The sequence below is a fragment of the Hyperolius riggenbachi genome, chromosome 5, assembly GCF_040937935.1.
Source record: "Hyperolius riggenbachi isolate aHypRig1 chromosome 5, aHypRig1.pri, whole genome shotgun sequence".
Classification (NCBI taxonomy): domain Eukaryota; kingdom Metazoa; phylum Chordata; class Amphibia; order Anura; family Hyperoliidae; genus Hyperolius; species Hyperolius riggenbachi.
Genome location: NC_090650.1, coordinates 26,500,729 through 26,522,157, shown reverse-complemented (window position 1 = coordinate 26,522,157; position 21,429 = coordinate 26,500,729). Strand labels below are relative to the sequence as shown.

Below are 21,429 nucleotides of genomic sequence, written 5' to 3'. Positions count from 1 at the left end.
GCTCTGTGTCCCGCCTGCCTCTATGTAGCGTTATGCTTACCCCCGTGTATTTATAGCTGCCCCCCCCCCGTGTAGTCATGCTGGCTTCCCCGAGCGCCGTCCTTAATGCTCTGTGTCCCGCCTGCCTCTATGTAGCGTGAGGCTTACCCCATAACGCCGCTATGAGTAGCGGTAATCCTCCTTGTAAAGCCGCTGAGGGATTCACGCACGCAGGCAAAGTATTTCCCTTCACTTCCGCATTAGTGACATATGCGGAAGTGAAGAGGGAAATACTTTGCCTGCGAGCGTGAACCCCTCAGCGGCTTTACAAGGAGGATTACCGCTACTCATAGCGGCGTTATGGGGTAAGCCTCACGCTACATAGAGGCAGGCGGGACACAGAGCATTAAGGACGGCGCTCGGGGAAGCCGGCATGACTACACGGGGGGGCAGCTATAAATACACGGGGGTAAGCATAACGCTACATAGAGGCAGGCGGGACACAGAGCATTAAGGACGGCGCTCGGGGAAGCCGATATGACTACACGGGGGACAGCTATAAGTACAGGGGGGGGGGGGGCAGAAATAAATACACCGGGGACAGCTATAAGTACAGGGGGGGACAGCTATAAGTACAGGGGGGGACAGCTATAAGTACAGGGGGGGACAGCTAGAAGTACAGGGGGGGAAGCTATAAGTGCAGGGGGCAGCTATAAGTACAGGGGGGCAGCTATATGTACAGGAGGCAGCTATATGAATGGGGGGGGCAGCTATATGTAAGGGAGGCAGCTATATGTACAGGGGGGGGCAGCTATATGTACAGGGGGAGCTATAAGTACAGGGGGCAGCTATAAGCACACTGGGGGCAGCTAAATGTACAGGGGGCAGCTATAAGGACACTGGGGGGCAGCTATAACTACAGGGGGAAGCTATAAGGACGGGGCAGCTATAAGTACAGGGTGGCAGCTATATGTACAGGGGGGCAGCTATATGTACTGGGGCCAGCTATAAGTACAGGGGGCGGCTATAAGGACACTGGGGGAAAATATAAAGGACACCAGGGGAAGAGATAATGACGCAGGGGGCAGGGATGAGGAAACAGGCACATATAGAGAAACATCAGGCACATAGGACAAGGACAGGGGCAGAGATGGGGACAGAGGACACAGGCAGGGCAGAAGAGGACAGAAAGGAGACACACAAACTACAAAAGGGGGACATAATTAAGGGAAGGAGAAGATGCACAAGATGCCCCTGCTCCATGGATGCACCAGGTTTAATAAAACTTTTTTTTCCTGGTTTTTGTCCTCTAAACCTGGGTGCGTCTAATGGTCCAGAGCGTCTTATGGTCCGAAAAATACGGTACATTCCCTTTATTTATGTTGCAGAACCCAAAAGGAGGACCAAATCACGGAGGACAATGTGAAGACCATCCAGCTGTCTCTCTTCAGCCTGACCAAAGACTTCCTGCTGAAGAACCTGAATGCTGAAGATCTGGGAGTTGTACTCCACTTCGCTGCGGCTGTGAATGACGAAGAGCAAGTATGTTCACCCCCCTGACCTCTTCTCCTTCAAAATGTTTCTTTGAATTCTAGCAAAAGAATAGAGTAAGGGCCCAATTCCACTGCAGCCGCACGCGTCTGCACTTCCCGATCTGCGGTTATGCTGACGAATCTCATGAATCGGGCCATGCACGGCTATGGGATTCGCACAGATTCGGATGGAAAAGCCGGCTGAATCGCTAGCGCAAGCGATTCGATCGGCGGCTCCATTACTCCCTATGGCAGCGTTTCCCCGCGCGATTTGCCTGTGGGGAAACTGCGGATTCGCCCCAGTTTCCGCAATCGCGGCTGAGCTTGGAACATCTGCGTAACATATAGAGGACTTGCGCAATCTTACACGCACAGGCAACAGGATGTCTCGTTATATTCCCACAATGCATCTTGTCAAACAGAACATTTTAGAGTAGCAGACGAGACATCTGTATATACTGTATATACTCGCGTATAACCCTAATTTTTCAGCACAAAAAATGTGCTGAAAAGTTACCCCCTCGGCTTATATGCGAGTCAGTGAAGCAGAACGGATGGTGGAGCATGTTTTGTTACTGGCAGAGGAGCGTAAGGATTGTGCACTAGTGATCCTGCTCTTGCCAGCTGCCTCCCTGCTGTGTCCGTGCCCCCATCCCCTGCAACATGGTGTGCAGAGTGCGCTGCTCAAGACTACATGTGGAGCAGAGAAGGCCAGCAATGTTTCAGCAGTGCAATGATCCGGAATTCTACCTGTGTGGAGTCTTGAGACACAGCTGTATCATCCTTGGGGCACATCTGGCTATGGGGAGGGGAGCTGACTTGTACTGGGGGCACATGTGGCTTCTGTGGATGGGGCTATACTGGGGAGGGGGCTTATACGCGAGTCAATCACTTTTTCCTGTTTTCTTAGGGAAAAGTGGGTACCTCGGCTTGTACACGGTCGGCTTATATGCGAGTATATACAGTACTTGACTATAAGTCTAGAAATTTAGGTCAGACTCACTTCATAAAAGTATAGGGGTCGACTTATACACGAGCCACATTCAACGCTGAGCACACTGAGTAATGTGTGTACAATTAGTGACATTCCCTTTTTCAGCAATTTACCCAGTGGTAAGTGACACTTTCTTGATAAATGAAATGCCAAGAAGACAGAGGTCTGAACAATTAACAAGGAAAGGGGCAAGGGAAAAATACTGGGCTGCAGGAAGAGGGGTGAACAACTGCTGCACTTGGGGAGCTTGGAGGAGTTATTGGCTGCATGTGTGGGCCAGGAGGGGTTAATGGCGGCAATACTGTATGCAATGCTGTCCTTAACACCTCCTGGTCCCCAAATGCAGCTATTAATTCTTACTGGGCCGCAAGTGCAGCCATTAAAGGGAAAATAAACTGAGGATATGGAGTTTCCTTTTAAAATAATACCAGTTGCCTGACTCTCCTGCTGATCCTGTTTCTTTAATACATTTAGCCACAGCCCCTGAACAAGCATGCGGATGCGGTGCTCTGATTGAAGTCAGACTGGATCATCTGCTTGCTTGTTTCAGGTGTGTGATTCAGCCACTACTGCAGCCAAAGAGATCAGCAGGACTGCCAGGCAACTGGTATTGTTTAACATCCATATCCCTCTCAGTTTAGGTTCCCTTTAACTTTGTTGGATAGACTTATACTTGAGTCAATAAAAATTCCAGCTTAAGAGGGTCAAATATTGGAGACTACTTCTATTGAAGGATATACGGTAGCTAGCAGGTTTGGGCTGCCACCTATATCCCAAATATAAGGGCCTATTCGGCTGAATGTCTGAAAGATAGAGTAAAGGTGGGTATACGCTTAATGTGGCTATACATCAGGTGACTTGGTGGCCAATCGACCATCCGATTTGATGGCTGTAATCAAATTGGATGAAAATCCGTGATTAACGACGCAACCCATTTCGGGCCGAAATTGGTCGGCATGTATCAATCGGACATGTTGCAAAATCTCAGGGCAACGATCTCGATCCAGGGCCTGGAGGTAATGGCATGTGATATCCGTACAAGCGACGAACTGACGAAAACCCCCATCGATGTCACTCTTAGTGTAAACATTTTTAAAGACCAAATTCCAAGATAAAGTATAGTTGTTGCTGGTGAAAGCTGATGATTATCGTACATTCAGCATCACTGTTGTGTTCCCGTGGGTGACCGGAGTGTCTCCATCTTTTCTGCCAGGTTTGTGGTGTCCTGGACGTCATCCACAGCTTCATGAAAGCCCCTAGCAGCAGTGATCTGGTCTGCACCTTCCTCCTGGAGCCGGGCAACGTGGAGGTCCTCTACTTCCTGCTGGTGCAGAAGAAGTTCTCCGACCAACTGAGGGAGAAAGTCTTCAAGGTTTGTGCAATCACTTCATGGCGTCATTCTAGATTGCGTTCATCACGTTTCATGTCTGATGGAGGTAGCCTGAAGATCTCCACCTGTGGAGGAACTACACCCCCTTCCCTAGGGAACATGGGGGGAGTCTGAGATCTGCCCAATCCGGGGAGGAGGAAGGGTTCTAGCTGAGGCTTGGTTTACACTGCACGGATCAAAATTGATCCTGTAAAAACAGATATTGTTCCATAGAAAGAGAAAGCACCAGCAGTTGGCACATGCAATCTATACAAAAAAACTTTGTTTCAGCCACATATCAAAAATTGTTTAAAAAGCAGATATAGAAAAAACTTCCTACCCGTTTCCTACTGAGCTGTGGGGTGAGGTGGGAGCGGTGAGCTGCCTGACAGCTGTTTCGCTCTCCTGAGCGTCTTCTGAGGCTTGTGAGCCCCAGAAGACGCTCAGGAGAGCGAAACGGCTGTCAGGAAGACGCTCAGGAGAGCGAAACGGCTGTCAGGAAGACGCTCAGGAGAGCGAAACGGCTGTCAGGAAGACGCTCAGGAGAGCGAAACGGCTGTCAGGCAGCTCACCGCTCCCACCTCACCCTACAGCTCAGTAGGAAACGGGTAGGAAGTTTTTTCTATGTCTGCTTTTTAAACAATTTTTGGTATGTGGCTGAAACAATAAAGTTTTTTTGTCTAGATTGCATGTGCCAATTGCTGGTGCTTTCTCTTTCTATGGAACAATGCTTGCTGGTGTGAGTATTAGTTAGAGCACGCAATCTGAGCCACACATATACAAAAAGCAACCCATTTTTCGTGGTCCTGTGATCCACATACTTAGGATCTGTGTCGTTGAGGAGGACTGTAGTGCCTGTACTCTATATTTTTTCTTTTGTTCAAGCGTAAAAACAGATATGTCTCCAACTGCCAAAATAGTGTGCAGACGAGTAAGGAGGTTGACCGGCATCTTTGTATAGATCCCTTTCCAGAAAATGCTTTTGAAAAAGAATAAAATAAATTCTGAGAATCCCACAGGAGGAGATGGACTAGACCAAAACCTGTCAGATCTTTCAGATGTGTAATGCACACTGTAAGCCACAGCAACATAACTGAAAATGAATTTATGGTGCATTTAACTCTGGGAGAAATGTACTTCTTATAAATATGTATTTTAAATGTTACAGTTTTGCGCAATAGTGGTCCTTTAACATTGTGCATCAGTTTTTCATTATCGGTCCCCAATCGCTCGGTATACTGCGGCACACACGATGGAACCATGAATCTGGGATTGTCGTAGACCCCCTATATTTGCATTCCGGGCACTGGATCCTATTACTTTGCATAGGATCCATTTGGATCCGTTGGGATCAGTTCCATGTCTGTTCTACCAGGCCTAGATTTCATTTAAACAGCATTCTTTTTGCATGTATATCTGTTGGCTTTGGGGGTGGGGAATTTGGAACCAAGAAATGCCATTTTCATATGTTTGTAACGTGTTTAATGCAGACCTGAACTTAGAACTTCCTCTCTGCTCTAAAAGATGAGCAACAGCAGAATGGCCTTTACAGAAAAACATTTCTTTGTTACAGCTGATACAAATCCTGCAATAAATCTGCAGTGTGTCTTTATCCTGCTTTCATGGAAGCAGACATAGGGTTAACATCCTGTGTTTACAATTAGCTTCTCTGTCGAGGCAGCCAGCTGACGCAGCTGAGAGATCAAATTACATTGGTGATTACAACTTGTGATAAGTCACAGATGAGGGGGAGATAGACCTCTCTAAATACATACAGGGTTCATTTCTCTCTGTTTTCCTTCTGTCCTGGGCAAGAGTTCAGGTCCACTTTAAGGTCTCGCTCAAACTGGCCTACAATTAATACAACCTTTTTCCATAAAAAGATAGAAGACCTATAACATTTGTCATTTTTATAGTGTGTGTAATCTTGCACTCCACCACATTCAGTCATGTGGCCTCTGCTTGTGCAAAGGATCATGGGAGCAGTCAATAATGGGTTAGCGTATGTATACTTACAGGGCCATTTGTTTATTGAAGTATAAGGCCTCCTTCATACATGACAGAATTAAAATGGTGTTTTCCCGAATTCGCGTATAACCTAGGCCCAACTCACATTGGCCTAAAAACGGAAGGTTTTTAGCGGATCATAGCGGAGTGGAGAAGAACGGATGCAATGTTCACCTATGGTTCCATTCACATCGGTCCGTTCCAACGGCCACATTCGGCCAAATGGACTGCAAGTTTGAGTCTGCTGCGACTCTTCCAGACCAACGGATGTGTCGTATTGACTGCGGAACAGAGGCAAAACTGAGCCTTTTAAATACTGATCTGTGCCACGGTTCTGTTGTTTTCCATCCGTGCCAGTGTGAACCGGGTCTAATGCAAGTCAATGGCATTGCCTTTGTTGTGTGTCTTAATGTGAATTTTCGCATCCAGATTTAAGTACATACAAATTCATGTAACTTAACTTCATTGTCTTGCATGGAAAAATCGGAGTGTGAAAATTCGCAAAAAAGGCTGAAAAATGCAGGGATAAGTGTGAAGGCACCTTTAAAGGGAACTAGAGACGAAGCACCCTCATGTATTTTACCATATATATCAGTGGGAACATTAGAGAAAACACCTACCCTGCTCTCTGTTTCATTCTGCACTACACAGCTTGCTTCTAATGAGCCCTGATAAAATCCCCGACTGAGCATTCAGTCTGGCTTTGCTCAGGAATTTTTATAGCTCAGTCTGTGTTCTCTCATGTCTTTTCAAGCCCAAGCCTGCCCCCTGCTGGCTCTGCTCAGGAATCATTATAGCTGAGTCATTATAGCAAAGCCAGACTGAATGCTCAGTTGGGGATTTTATCAGGTCTGATAAGAAACAAGCTGTGCAGTGACGGATGAAACAGAGAGCAGGGTAGGTGTTTTCTCTAATGTTCCCACTGATATATATGGTAAAATACATGAGGGTGCTTCGTCTCTGGTTCACTTTAAGGTGGCCACTAACAATACAATTCGGCGAACAATCGTTTACAAATGATTATTCATATGAATGCTCACAAATGATCATCTGGAACCACTCATGGATGAAAATCTCCTTATCAATCTGATCAGATTAATGAAATCGATCCGATTTTTGGAGCAATTCCATTAACCTGATCAGATTGGTTAGGAGATTTGTGGCTGTTAGTGGTTCTAATTGATCATTTCCGATTGTTCATACGAATAATCATTCCTAAACGATTGTTCAGCACAGAAAATCGTATCGTTAGTGGTCACCTATACTGGTATTATTGGTAAGGTGTTCTCCCTCCCCCAATCTCAGTTGAGGTGTTTTTAGCTGACCTAACTAATCAGGAAGCACCCATTTCTTATGTAAGGCCTCGTTTCCATCTGTGCGCTTCTGTCTGCTTTTCAGCAACATGTATCAATCTGTAATTTGATGTGCTGATAAAAAGCGAACAGAAGCGGATAGAAGCGCACAAAGTGGAAACAAGGCATTTTATTTTCATTGACCACTTATCCTGTCTTTCTGACCTGCAGATCCTGTACAAGCTGATTAAGTACGAGAAGGTGAACGATCGGCTGAAGCAGCGTCTGAAGCTGAGAGATGTCGGGTACCAGGGGCTCATCTCCTTCCTGGGCGACCTTCCTGTGTCCATGCTGCTCATCCGCTGCCTGTCAGAGCAAGTCCTGGGCTCCGGTAACTCCGCCCCCTCCCTATTATTCACTCTATAGCTTTGCATGCAAAAAGCCAAATTCAAACCTTACCTTTTCTGTAAAAGGAGGGGTTTTTTTTTGCAACTGAAAATCCTGTTTTAAAGGGCCACTATCACGAAAAAAAAGTAAGCAGTTGAAATCTGACAGAACCGACAGGTTTTGGGCCAGTCCATTTTCTCATGGGGGACCCTCAGGGTTTTCTTTATTTTCAACAGCATTTTCTGAACATCAGTTTAACTGCCAAAATAGTAAGATACCAGCCAGCCTCCCTAATCACTTACACACTATTTTGTCAGTTGCAACTGTAGCCCCTTACACACTCCAATGAGTTCTGGGTCACCATGAGCTGGCTGGTTAGTCTGTACCTCTCGGATTTACAAGCCCTACTCCATAGAGCCAAATTAATCCATGCCATGCACTGATGAGGATCAACCAATCCGAAACAGTCTGTATGCATGTTGGATTATTATGTCTCTGTACAAATTAACAAGCTGACACATCATTGCATTCCAGCGGTTCTGGAGGTGTGTTTAGCTTCTAAGGGTACAATGGTTAATTTGCATATAGTCAGCAGTGATGCCTGGGAGACATCTCAAGTTCACTCCAACTCGAATTATTGCAAATTCTTTCTGTTCTAAGAAAGCAAACTTTTGTTTTCAACTGCTGTTCAGGAAATGCTCTTGAAAACAAAGAAAATCCTGAGAATCCCCCATGAGGAGATGGACTGGCCCAAAACCTGTCGGTTCTGTCAGATTTCAACTGCCTACTTTTTCACCATAGTGGTCCTTTAAATATGTGGCCTTGGGAACTGTGAAGGTGCAGATGTATAGTGGCCTCTAGCCAAGGTCAATGAGAGACGCTGATAATGCCACCTTGCATGAAAATGTAATACGAATTGTATGCAGCTTGGTAATGGACCAATCGCAATTGACAGGAAGTGCATTTAGATGGCCCAATACCAGCTACATGCCATCTGCAAGAAATGATTAGCTTCCCATTGACCATCACTGGCGGCCTCCCTCCTGTGCAGAGCGTGCAGGAAGCTTGTGCTGCACAACTGCTTCTCCCAGATGTACGTTTATAGATAAGCCACACCTCTCTGGCAGGATCATCTGACTGGTGATGTCAATTCCTAACTCTGTCATCTGATTGGAGTCATCACAACCTCCCTGCAGGCTCTGCATCCAGCACTGCTCTGCTGCTTGATTTAACCACTTAAGGACCAGGGGATTGTTGTTTGATCTGTGCTGCGTGGGCTCTCCAGCCCGCAGCACAGATCGTGATTTAGGCAGGACGATCAGACTTCCCTACTTTTTTCCCCACTAGGGGGATGTCCTGCTGGGGGGGTCTGATCGCCGCTGCTCTGTGTGGCCGAGCGGGGGGGTCTCCCTCTCCTTCCCTACCGCCTCTAATATGCTTTAGCCTATCAGACTGCGGCGATCCCCGGCCAATCAGAGGGAGGGGATCGCTGATCCCCTTTACGGCGCTGCGCAGCAGCAGCGGCGTATGGTTGTAAACACAGGGGATTTCTTCCCCGCGTGTTTACATTTAGCCTGCGAGCCGCGATCGGAGGCTCGCAGGCTGTTCACGAAGACACCCTCCGTGAACTGACATGGAACGGCCGCTCGTTTCCATGGAAACACCACTTCGACCTGCCGACGTTAGGCGGTCGTTAAGTGGTTTTAAATACAAGTGACTGGATGTCACAGTAGAGGGTGAGGAGACCCCCCCCCCTCCCCCATCTCCTTCTGAGCCTTCATAGCAGCTGCTGTGTCTATATCTTTGCCCCTAGTGAAATCGGCCAGGGGTTGGTCAGTGTGTTGCCTGCTGTATAGTCATCATCTGAAGGTTAGGTGGTGGAATGGAGCGTATTGACTTTACTTCTGAGGCCGGTGTTGTGCTTCTTTTTCTAATCACCGCGTTTTACTTCCACAGATCCGAGCCCTAACTACAGAGACCTGCTGGCCGTTGTGTATCTGTCTCACAGGGCGGAGCTTCCGGTCAAACTGGATGTTTGTAGGAAGGTAAATGAACTAGAAGCGTTGTTAACGTAATCCTGAAGTCATTAAAGAAAATCTTGCTCATCTTTAAAGAGGCCCTGTTGTGACATATAGTAGAGTGCAGTAAATTATTCAGGTTCCCCACTTTTACGGTCATTTTCCTGGTTTCAGCATCAGAAACGCTTTCTGTATCTTTATATTGCTGTAGATTGGTATGTAGCTCCACCCTCCCAGTGATGTCACTGCCTAGGCTATTTATCTTTGTGGAATTCTTCTCCCAGAGCCTTCAGAGTTAGGATGGTTGAGGTGAGCTAGGGTGAAAGTCCACAGAGAACAGTTCTCCAATCACAGCAACATCTACAACTTAGAAGCATTCTAAATGGCCAAATAGTGTGGGGGTATTATTACTACAGCCTACCTGGAACCTAGCAGTTCGAGAGGGTGCTGTCCACTCAATCATGTTAGCGGAATTTCTCTATGGACTTTCACACTGGAAAGCCTCAACCATACTAGCTCCAAGCTTTCTGGGAGATCAGGTATTTTTTCTAGGGGCTTGGAAACCCAGAGTAAAGAAACATTCCACAGGAATGCACTTGCCAGCAGTAAAGTTGTTACCATCCTTGATAAATTTGAATGTGAATTAGGGGGAGGAAAGATTTTACAATGGGAAAACATAAAATACAAGCAATTTTATTAATTACATTATTTTCAATACAGTTCCTCTTTAAATCGGACCTAAACTCAGAACTTCCTTTCTGCTTTAAAATATAAGCAACAGCATAATCACTTTTAAAGGAACATATTTCTTTGTTACAGCTGATACATACTGCAGTGTGTCTACTTCCTGCTTTCATGGAAGCAGAAAAAGGGTTAACATCCTTTGTTTACAAATTAGCTGCTTTGCAGAGGCAGCCAACTGACACAGCTGAGGGATCAAATTACAGTTGTGATTAGATACAGATGAGGGGGAATTAGACGGGCTAAACTCTCTACATACAATCATGGTACATTTCTCTCTGTTTTCCTTCTGTCCTGTGCAAGAGTTCAGGTCCACTTTAAATGTAGTTTCTAGATTCACCCTAGAATCAGGAAAATGAAAGATCAAATGCTAATAATGCATATGGACATTGGCTTCACCTTTGACTGCTGTGTCAGCTGACATTCAGTGAGATGCACCCAGCATTTGGTGCCAGAGGACATTGAGAAGGGAAAATTGCCATTTCGCAAGGAATTGTAGGTAGGAGGGGTGTTGGCAACTGGTACATAGCACTTTTGGGATGATATCTGAGCACCCCAAGGGGCCTCTCATCTGCAGACATAACACCTATCGAATATTAGTGTGAATGCCGTCACAGAAATTCATTGTATTATTTATACCTTGTTTATTATAAATGTTATTTTTATAATTGTTTTTTATCTTTCTTTAGCTCTTTCACCTGATCTATTCCCAGCAAGACATCGTGCGTCAGCTGGCTAAACAGACTGGCTGGCAGGATATACTGACCAAACTTTACATCAAGGAGTCGTACGAGTCCAGACCGCGCAGTCTAAGCAGTCCGATGTATGGCGGGACAGGCTTCCTCCTGAAACGTATGGGGAGCAGTAAGGACTCCGAGTCTGGGATGTATAAGGAAGCCTCAGATGTGGCTCAGGGACAGGCTGAAAACACCTTCTCAGATTCCATCTTCCCGATGAGTTTTGAGGCTTCAGACCTGGATTTCTCTGAAGGCTTCTCTGACCACTCTCTCTCTCCAGCTGCCAAAGACAAACCATTCCATTCTTATAACTTCAAGTCCTTTGACTCCTCGGACCAGGCCAGTCACTCCTCCTCAAACGTTGTGGACATTCTTGGTTCAGAAGAGTCCAGCGGTGAAGGGCAGCCGTACGACAATGTCTACCAGCCTTTGTCACCATTTTCCATGTCTCCCTTTGATCTGCGGCTGGATCTGGGCAGTGCCAGCTCTGCAGCTACCATGGAGAGCGGGACCCAAACACCGGTCAGTCAGCCGGGAACCCCATCTCCACTGGAGAACTTCAAGCCATTCCCAGGGATGAGGGTTCGGAAAAGCTCCAGCCTATCAAATGTTCTGGATGAGAACAGTTATCAAGAGACTCTTCCCAGTGATACCATCTCCAATACCAGCAACCCACAGGTACCGGTCCATCCTCCCTCCACATACCTGTTAACAAAAAAAATTAGATACTTAACCTGCAAAGAGTGAAGTCTCTGGATGCTCCTCCTTGACACCACCACCAGCATCTAAAGAGATAAGACTATGTTCCTGAAGAGCAGTATATTCCGGTATACTTTCAAAGTCTGCCCATACGGACCAGGTTTTGGTTAGTCTGTTGGTCTTATCCAGTTTGAAAGATCTCATTTCTTCCATTTCATAGACAAAATTGACCTTACTGGCCCAATCTTTTAATTTAAGGGGGTGCATAGACAGCCTCTATCTAAACACAGAACCTGATTAGGATACTCAGGTGAGGGAAAATTTTGTTGTTGGTGCATAGACAGCACCTAAGAATACGAGATCTAGGTGCATTGATCAAATGGATTTAAGGGGAATTCCTGTAAACTTTAGTTTGCTGGGGAGTTAGTTACATTTCAAAGAAAGTTATCTTCTACACTCTGTCAGGCATAAAATCAAAAATCAATTCTTTATTTTTATCTGGTAAACAAGTAATGAGGATGCTAACCAGGCAATCCAAAAGTTAAAATCTCTATTACTTTTCTTGTTGATAAATGATCATTCCCCAGTTTACCTGACTCTTATTTGGTACACACAAAATTTGGTACACAAAAAGGAAGTTGCAGGGCATGCTGGGTTGTCTTTTTTTTTTTTGCTTTTCTACTTCCCCTCAGACTTAACTAATGCAGCCTGATTGGCTGAAGCCTCTTTCCCTCCTGTTTTTCCCTCCCACACCTCTCTGATTGGCCAATATTTCTCATGCTGAGACAATGCACTTTCTATAGTGACGGGCGGGCAACGCATACACAATCGGGCAGAAAAGCGTAAGGAAGGAAATGACATCAGGATTGGCTTCAAAATAGCCACAGTTAAAATGGGAAATGCTAAGATGGGTTTTCTCTTTTTTTTTTTTTTCTGTAGAAAAATCACTAAAATCTACGGTAAATGTGGACAGTGCAATATATCTATATACCGTATATAAAATCGGATGTGTGTGTGTGTGTATGTGCCGCGATCACTCAAACGGCTTGACCGATTTGAACAAAACTTGGTATACAGATCCCTTACTACCTGGGATGATATGTTCTTGGGCGGAGCCAAAATGAAATTTCACTGGTCAAATATATACTGCAGCCATTCTTACACTCTTAATGGCAGGGTTCTCAAACTTTGCACAGTTGGTCACTGGGTGACTGGGATTACTATTCAGGAGAATGGGTGGAGCCTACAGCAGCCAATCAAAATTCACCTGTTGATTTTCATGGGGAATATTTAAATTGCTGCCATTCTTACACTGTTAATAGCAGATGCCTCAAACCTGCTACAGTTGGACTGGGGTTCAAATTCAGAAAGGGGGTGGAGCCACAAAAAGCCAATCAAATTTGCTTAATTTCAATGGGAATATACATATTATTGATACCAAGGACCCCAAAGCTCATAAACTTGATAATTGAGTGATGTATGTCAAGGGTAGAAAAAGTGGGCGGCGACAACTACATTTTTTACATGGGAAAATATAAATTGCAACCATTCTTACACTGTTAATGGCAGGGTTCCCAAACTTGACACAAATGGCCACTGGGTGACTGGAATTAATATTTAGAAAGTGGGACAGCCAATCAAAATTCACATATTGATTTTTCAAAGGGAATATTTACATTGCTACCATTCTTACACTGTTAATGCCAGAGGCCTCATACCTGATACAGTCAGTCATTGGGTGACTGGGGTCCAAATTCACTAAAGAGGGTGGAGCCACAAACAGCCAATCAGATTTGTTAGATTGATTTCAGCCATTATGTCATTGGCAGGGTTCTCAAACTTGACACAGTTGGTCACTAGGTGACTGGGATTACTATTCAGGAAAATGGGTGGCGCCTACAACAGCCAATCAGAATTCACTTGTTGATTTTCAAGGGGAATATTTAAATTGCTGCCATTCTTATATTGTTAATAGCAGATACCTCAAACCTGGTACAGTTAGTCACTGGGGGACTGGGGTTTACATTCTGTAAAGGTGGCTGGCTACAAACAGCCAATCAGCATTATTTAATTATAATGGAAAAATGCAACTTATTGATGCCAAGGACCCTGAAAGCTCATAAACTTGGTCATTGAGTGACTGTATGTCAAGGTTACAATCAGTGGGCGGAGCCAAAAACTAACTTTTTACATTGGAAAATATAAACTGCAGCCATTCGTACACTGTTAATGGCAGGGTTCTCAAACTTGACACAGTTGGTCACTGGGTGACTGGGATTGATATTCATAAAATCAATTGGAGCATACAACAGCCAATCAAAATTCACCTATTGATTTTCAAGGGGAATATTGATACTGCGGCCATTCTTACACTGTTAATAGCAGATGCCGCAAACCTGCTACAGTTGATCATTGGGTGACTGGGGTTCAAATGCTGGAGAGGGGTGGAATCACAAACAGCCAATCCGATTTGTTTAATTTCTATGGGAATATACAAATTATTGATGCCAAAGCTCACAAACGTGGTCATTGAGTAATTGCGTGTTAGGGTTAGAAAAAGTGGGCGGAGCCAACACCAGCCAAATACATACCCGGGCAACGCCGGGTCATCAGCTAGTATGTTATGTAAGTAGAGCAAGGATTTAGCTACTTTTTTTTTTTTTACTGAGATAGTATGGCTGACAGCTCCACTTTAAGAAAGGGACTGGATAGCTCAGAATTCTTTCTAGTGTATATGTGGATTTTCTTCCCATATGGTTGGATTCTGGATCAAGTTCATCAAATGTGGTCAAACGTTCTTTTATCATTACTGCAACTCCAGCTAGTGTCAGGGCAAGCAGGAAACATGTTATGTAGTTTGTCCAGAGTTCTGTACCATCTATGGCAGTTAATCTTACAGCCTGTTTCCTACAACGATCCTTTTACTCACGAATCTATCTTCAGCAGACCCCCGAGGAGGAGCTCTGTAATCTTTTGACCAACATCATCTTCTCCATCACCTGGAGGGGGGTGGAGGGGAGCGAAGACGCAGCCTGGAAGGAGCGAGGGCAAGTCTTCTCCGTTCTCACCAAACTCGGATCGGCCTGTGAATTGGTGAGAGCTCCAGATGAGATTAAAAGGAGGTGAGTGATGGGAAGAGGTTTTCCTGCCTGGAGTCACATTTTAAGCTCCAGAGAATTTTTTTTTTTTAATATATATTTTCTTTTCAGCCTCTTGGAGATGATGCTGGAATCGGCTTTCACAGACGTAAAGGAGTCGTCCTCCACCTCGGCTCTCCCGGGCCTCACTCGCAATGTGCTGAAGCTGCTGCGGCTCCTCCAGGACTTTCTCTTCTCAGAGGGAGACAACAACGAGGTCCTATGGAGCGAGAAGGTAGTGCTTTGATTTCTCAGTATCCTTTCTCCATGTAAGGAGATGGTGAGAGTTGATCTTCTGGCCAAGAGGTCCAGATGAGCAGAAACTGATGACTACATGGAGAAAAAATCCGCAAGACGTTCTGGCATGTTGTTTGCAGGCCTACAAATAGGCATGTTTACTTCCCATTTTAAACTTCAGATACTCTTTTAGGCCAGGGACATACCGAAGAGCGTTTTTCAGGAATTTTTTTTTTTTTAAAGCTTCCATTGACTTGCAACATTCAAAGTTTTTTAATGCAAGTCGAGAGGCTTTTTTTTTTAAATGACCAGAAAACCGCTCTGGTCTGACAGTATAACTATTCAGAACTATTTAGTGTAGAAAAACATGGGAAGATAAATGATACGCAACCATCAGGAAGTGCAGCTTGCTTGGAACAGAGAGGAAAGTGAATTCAGGAAATGGCAATACCATAGAGATCATTGCAGCACTTTACATTTTACAGTGACATCTTGTGCTTGCATTACTGTACTGCAGTTTATGTAATCCTGAAATCCTGTTTATATGGCCAAAAACAAGTGTTGGTCTATTAGCAATTTCTGACATCTTTAGGAGTACGATTTACCCAAGTAAGTCACCTGTAGTGAGTATTTTTGTCTTCTTCATTTGCCGCAGATCTTTGAGGGCGTCACTAACTTGCTGGACAAGTTGGGCGTTTGGTATCACTTGGTGAATGGGACGTCAGATCTGAAGGAGATGGCTAAGATTGGATTGAGAATCATTACCAGTTTTATCAGGCTGGACGATCAACAGGTCAGTCATGGTCTTTCCTCCCCCGATTTCCCCATTATTGCTGGATTCGGCAGCCACTTGGGTTGCTGTGGTTATAGTACTTTGAGATCTTCAATAATTATTGTTTGAATTATTGTCCCCTCCAATAGATGCATTCCTCGGCCTATGTGAAGCTACACAGCCTTCTGCAGAGTACCTCCTCGCTGAACAAGGAAGAGGCCTGCTTCCTGCTGGGGAACCTGCAGGCTCCGTTGCTAAAGTCTGTTCATGGCAAGACAGAGACCTTCACCTGCCTGGTGCCCATTATCCGCACTCTCATGGACCAGTGCTTTGAGTCTCTGCAACTACAGCAGCATCTACCATCTTTACCGCCCACCAATGGGAGCCCCACCTTCTATGAGGACTTCCAGCAGTTCTGCACCACCAGCGAGTGGAGACTCTTCATAGAAAAACAAGTAAGATGGCTGATTATCTGATTATGGTGCCACACATGGTGAAGACTAAGTTCTTCAACTGTCTTCCTTTTCTTATTTTTCTACTCCTTTAGCCTATTCCCTTTCCATTTTATCTGCTGTCTGTTTTGTTTCCCTGTTTCTTTTTTACTTTTCTTTTTTTTTTCTTTCAGTTTTTAACGTTTTACTCTTAATCTATATTCCCTCTTTCCTTATCCACTCTCCCCTCCCCTTCCTATTCCTTTCTCCCCTCCCCTTCCTTTTTCTCTCCCCTTCCTATTCCTTTCTCCTCTCCCCTTCCTGTTCCTCTCCCCTCTCCTTCCTGTTCTTCTCCCCTCTCTCCTTCCTGTTCCTCTCCCCTCTCTCCTTCCTGTTCCTCTCCCCTCTCTCCTTCCTGTTTCTCTCCCCTCTCTCCTTCCTGTTCCTCTCTCTCCTTCCTGTTCCTCTCTCTCCTCTTCCCCTCGTGTTCCTCTCTTTCCTTCCCTTCATTTTCCTCTCGTCTCTACCCTTCCTTGTTTCTCTTTGCTTTCTGTTCCACTCGCCTCCTCCCTTACTTTTCCTCTGTCCTTCCTGTTCCTCTGTCGTCTCCCCTTTCTGTTCCTATCTCCACTTCCTGTTTCTCTCTCCTTTTTATTCTACTAGACTTCTTCCTTCTTTTTCTCACTTTCTGCCTCCATTCTCCTATTCTCTTCCTATTCCACTTGCCATTCCCCGTACTGTTCCACTCTCCTTTTTCTCTCATCTCTTCTATGCCTTTCATCTTCCTCTCCCCTCCTCTTTCCCCTTATATCATATTTTCTTTCCTTGGACTGTGCTGGTGCTCTGTGCCTTTAGTCCCTCCTGACGCCCCCCTGTCCCCTCCCGTCAGGTGCAGCCCACCATTGAGCAGTTTGAGAAGGAAACCTTCGCCAAGAGCCACAACCAGATGTCGTGCTTCTGGAACTCCTGCTTTGATGCGCTGATGAGCAGCTCGTTAAAGAGAGAGACAGAGAAGGGAGAGAGCCGGAACAAGTTCCAGGTAAGATAATGGCCATTAGTGGTTTTTGTTTTGGGGGCTTATTTTATCTGAATTAATTGACTGTTAAGTAATGACGTTATTAGCATGACTTGTTTGGCTGTTTCCAAAAACCACTGTGGATTAACGGGCCCATATCGATTGCCCGAACGATCGATTTGCGGCCGATCGATTTCAATCGATCAGACATGATGGAAAATCTGGGTTGATCTGTTGAGATAGCTTATCATTTTGCATTGGACCTAATGGAAATCCGATGGCAAACAAATGCCATCAGATCGATTTTCAATCATTTCATACTGAAATCTACTGGAAATCTGTTCCTAGTAAAAAATGTTCCTAAACACATCAGATAGATCAGAGATCTATCTGATGATCTATCTGCTGCTAATCTAAGGAGTGTATGGCCACCTTAAGTTTGGGATGTCCTTGATGGTCTCCCCTAGTCTTGTGGTTGGCTCTGTTACTCCACCCATTCTTTCTAAAGTGGGTGAGGAGAGGTGGGGCCAGCTCAGGCTCCTCCTGCGCAAGGGTTGTATGTAAGTAGAACAGGATGTCCTGGTTTCTATACAGAGGGATTTTCTGACACCATCTTTCACTGGTGTGTGAGCACTTTTCAGACAACAATTGCAGGATCTAATTAAATAACGAATATTAATCTTGGCCATGTACAAAGCGTCACATTGAATCGTTGAATTTTTCTTGTGGCCACGCTTCAGGTACTGTAGAGGCTCAGCGCCCATCTGACCGACCCCAAGGTCCCGTTTACACTTAATCAGTTGCTCTCAGTTATAACTGAAAGGACAACTGATTTGCAAAGTAATACCCATGTTTTCCTATGGCACAGTTCCCACTTAAAGGGGCACTATGGAGAAAAATTGTAAAATGTGAAATATGTGCAAACGTGAACAAATAAGAAGTACGTTTTTTCCAGAGTAAAATGAGCCATAAATTACTTTTCTCCTATGTTGCTGTCACTTACGAAGTGACAGGCTTTGGACTGTCCGCTCCGGCCCACGTGGCGGTGATTGACAGAGCCGCTCGCGCAGGCGCAGTACAGGCCGACCTGGAGGTTGCTCTGACGTCATCGCCGGGGACCGGGACGGAGCTGTGCCAAACGGTAGCGGGGAGAGCTGCGGCGAGGGACGTGCTGGGAGCTTGGGGCTGGAGGAAGCCCCCGGTAAGTAGCACTTATTTTGTAAAAATCTCACAGATGACTCCTTTAAGTGTAAACGGGGCCTAAGAGGACCGATTCCTCATTGAGTTTAGTATTCTCCACAGTTGGCTCACTTATTACATATGGGCACTAACCCCTCCCCTGCTATTATTGCTGTTTTCCAGGAGCTGATTGTGGACCCGGTGGTGAAGCGGATGAGGGGGGAGAACCTCCGATATAACAGCGTCCTGAAGCAGATTAACAGCCACCACAACACCGTCCTGAGGCAGTGGAAGTCCCTCCTGTGCCTGCTGACCAGCCCACGGGGTGCCTGGGCTGACCGGTGGGTGAAAAGAACGCTATATAGAGCATAAGGTGCCCTTACACCTCTCCATCTGCCATCAGATAGATAGATCCCTCTCTGATCGAATCTGATCCCACACACTGCAGACAGATATCTTATGGCTTGACTAGTATATGAACTGGGGACCCAGCACTGCAAGAGTGCTATCCACTACCCCACAGTGCTGCTTCTTGGGGAAAGACATTTTTGGGGTGTAGGAGATATACAGATAGTGTCCCCACTGGGAATCAAATAGTATTGCTGGATGTTATCATGTATGTACTTTGTACACATGTTGCTAGATGTTACGATTGTACTGTGTGTGCACTATATATGTATTTATAGTCTCCACTATGGTCTCCATTAACCACTTCAGGATTCTGCGTACGCATAAGTACGCCCCTGAACCCTGAAGCGGTTTCCATGGGTTCCATGTCAGTTCACGGAGGGTGTCTCCGTGAACACCCTGCGAGCCTCCGATCGCAGCTCGCAGGGTAAATGTAAACACGCGGGGAACATCTTCCCCGCTGTTTACATACATACGGCGCTGCTTTGCAGCAGTGCCGTAAAGGAGATCGGCGATCCCCGGCCTCTGATTGGCCGGGGATCGCCGGCATCTGATAGGCTGAAATCCGTCCTGCGCAGCCCATAATGAAGAGGGGAGGGAAGGAGGCAGAAGGAGGAATAGCGCTGCGGAGGGGTGCTTTGAGGAGCCCCCCCCGCTAGGCACAGCAGTGCAGCAGCGATCAGAACCCCCCAGCAGGACATCCCCCTAGTGGGGAAAAAAGGGGGGGAAGTCTGATCGCCCTGCCTGATATCTGATCTGTGCTGCGGGCTGAAGAGCCCCCGCAGCACAGATCAGCCAAACCACCCGAAATCCGGAAGTGGTTGAACTATGTACTGTTATCACATAGTTATTTCCTTTTAAACAATGCATATTGCCTGGCTGCCCTGCTGATCCTCTGCCTCTAATAGACCCTGAACAAGCATGCAAATCAGGTGCTCTGACTGGATTAGCTGCATGCTTGTTCCAGGTGTGTGATCCAGACACTACTGCAGCCAAATAGACAACCAGGACTGCCAGGCAACTGGTATTGTTTAAAATGAAGTAAATATGGCAGCCTCCATATCCCTTTAACTTCAGGTGCAATACAATTATTATTAGTCGGTGCCTCTGTGTGTTGCAGGAACGCGTTGGAGGTTCGCTGGAAGCTGTCGAGTGCAGAGACCTATTCTCGGATGAGGCTGAAGCTGGTCCCCAACTATAATTTTGACCCCCACACAGAAGCCAGTGCGCTCCGTGACAATCTTGGTGAGCCCCTACTATGATTATGTACAGCAGCGTTTCGTGAAACTTACACACTTCTTCAGGTTAAGCATGGAATCTGTAAAATGCGTCGGTGAAGCATACTGATCCTAGAGATGGTTGTATCCCCTGCACTGACGGGTACAAGTGGACCATGGGATGCAAGTAATTCTGTGCTTCATTCAAATTTATGCAAATTGTGTTCAGATCGGAACTGGATTAATAAATTGCACTTCCTTTCAATATTACTTGAGCAGTTTGCGTTAAGTTTGCACCGCAGACCAGAACCGGCATCTCACTGGCACCGAACATCTGTTAAAGGGGCACTATGACAAAAATAAAGCTGTTTTATTATCCCCACCATCAGTTATTTAATATGGACAGCATATATTCCTCCATAGAGCTTGTGCTAAAAAAAAAAAATAGCTTCTAACACCAATTCTACTCTTCTACGCAGCTGATCTGCATCAGTAAATCTGCTGTTCCTGACGGGGATGCGACGTCTGTCTGTTACCTGCTCTCTCCTAACTGCTATCAGCCATCAGTCTCACTCTGCCACAGCTGATTAATAATTTGGCTCACATGCCCTGTGCTTCTCACATGTAGCTATAAAGTAACTAGCTAACTAACTAATCAGCAGCTTGTTTATTTAGTTACTGGTACTTTATAGCTACCTTTGAGAAGCACACTTCTGTGAGCCTAGTTATAAATCAGCTGTGGCAGAGTGAGACAGATGGCTGATAGCAGTTAGGAGAGAGCAGGTAACAGACAGACGTCGCATCCCTGTCAGGTACAGCTGATTTAGTTATGCAGATCAGCTGTGTAGAACAGTAGAATTAGTGTTAAAAGCTATTTTTTAGCACAAGCTGTATTGTGAAATTTATGCTGTCCCTATTAAATAACTGATAGTAGAGATAATGGAACAGCATAGTTTTTGCCATAGTGCCCCTTTAAGTAGAATTACTTCATAATCCCTTCCTTGTGATGGACCAGTTACACTGGATTGGACCCCATATCTCTTGTTGCCATCTCATTGGCTGTAATACTTCTGCACACTACTGGATCGGTCCAGCATTTGATGCCGACTGTGGTTCTGTTTGGCTTCCAGGATTGAGTTTTTCCTGATTACGTTTTCTTTGCACTCTCTCTGTATTGACCCCGCCCTCGTATTGCACACCGTGGTTCCTGAGTTTTGCCTGATTACGTTTTCGTAGTGCTCTCTGTATTGACCCCGCCCTCGTATTGCACACTGTGGT

The 21,429-nt window shown here is 45.6% G+C and overlaps 1 protein-coding gene across 3 annotated transcripts in view; it reads left to right on the top strand.

Moving 5' to 3' along the window:
- Positions 1 to 21,429, top strand: part of NBEAL2 (neurobeachin like 2) — a 239,052-nt gene that overhangs the window by 176,479 nt on the left and 41,144 nt on the right. For 2 of the 3 annotated variants that reach the window (XM_068235222.1, XM_068235220.1), the window contains 12 exons: positions 1,368 to 1,521; positions 3,719 to 3,877; positions 7,405 to 7,564; positions 9,517 to 9,605; positions 11,009 to 11,734; positions 14,699 to 14,877; positions 14,965 to 15,127; positions 15,785 to 15,922; positions 16,051 to 16,356; positions 17,222 to 17,371; positions 18,710 to 18,867; positions 20,055 to 20,179. In XM_068235222.1, coding sequence (XP_068091323.1) covers positions 1,368 to 1,521; positions 3,719 to 3,877; positions 7,405 to 7,564; positions 9,517 to 9,605; positions 11,009 to 11,734; positions 14,699 to 14,877; positions 14,965 to 15,127; positions 15,785 to 15,922; positions 16,051 to 16,356; positions 17,222 to 17,371; positions 18,710 to 18,867; positions 20,055 to 20,179 — 2,507 coding nt within the window. The remainder of the gene's footprint in view (positions 1 to 1,367; positions 1,522 to 3,718; positions 3,878 to 7,404; positions 7,565 to 9,516; positions 9,606 to 11,008; positions 11,735 to 14,698; positions 14,878 to 14,964; positions 15,128 to 15,784; positions 15,923 to 16,050; positions 16,357 to 17,221; positions 17,372 to 18,709; positions 18,868 to 20,054; positions 20,180 to 21,429) is intronic. The other variant, XM_068235221.1, reaches the window with a different exon arrangement.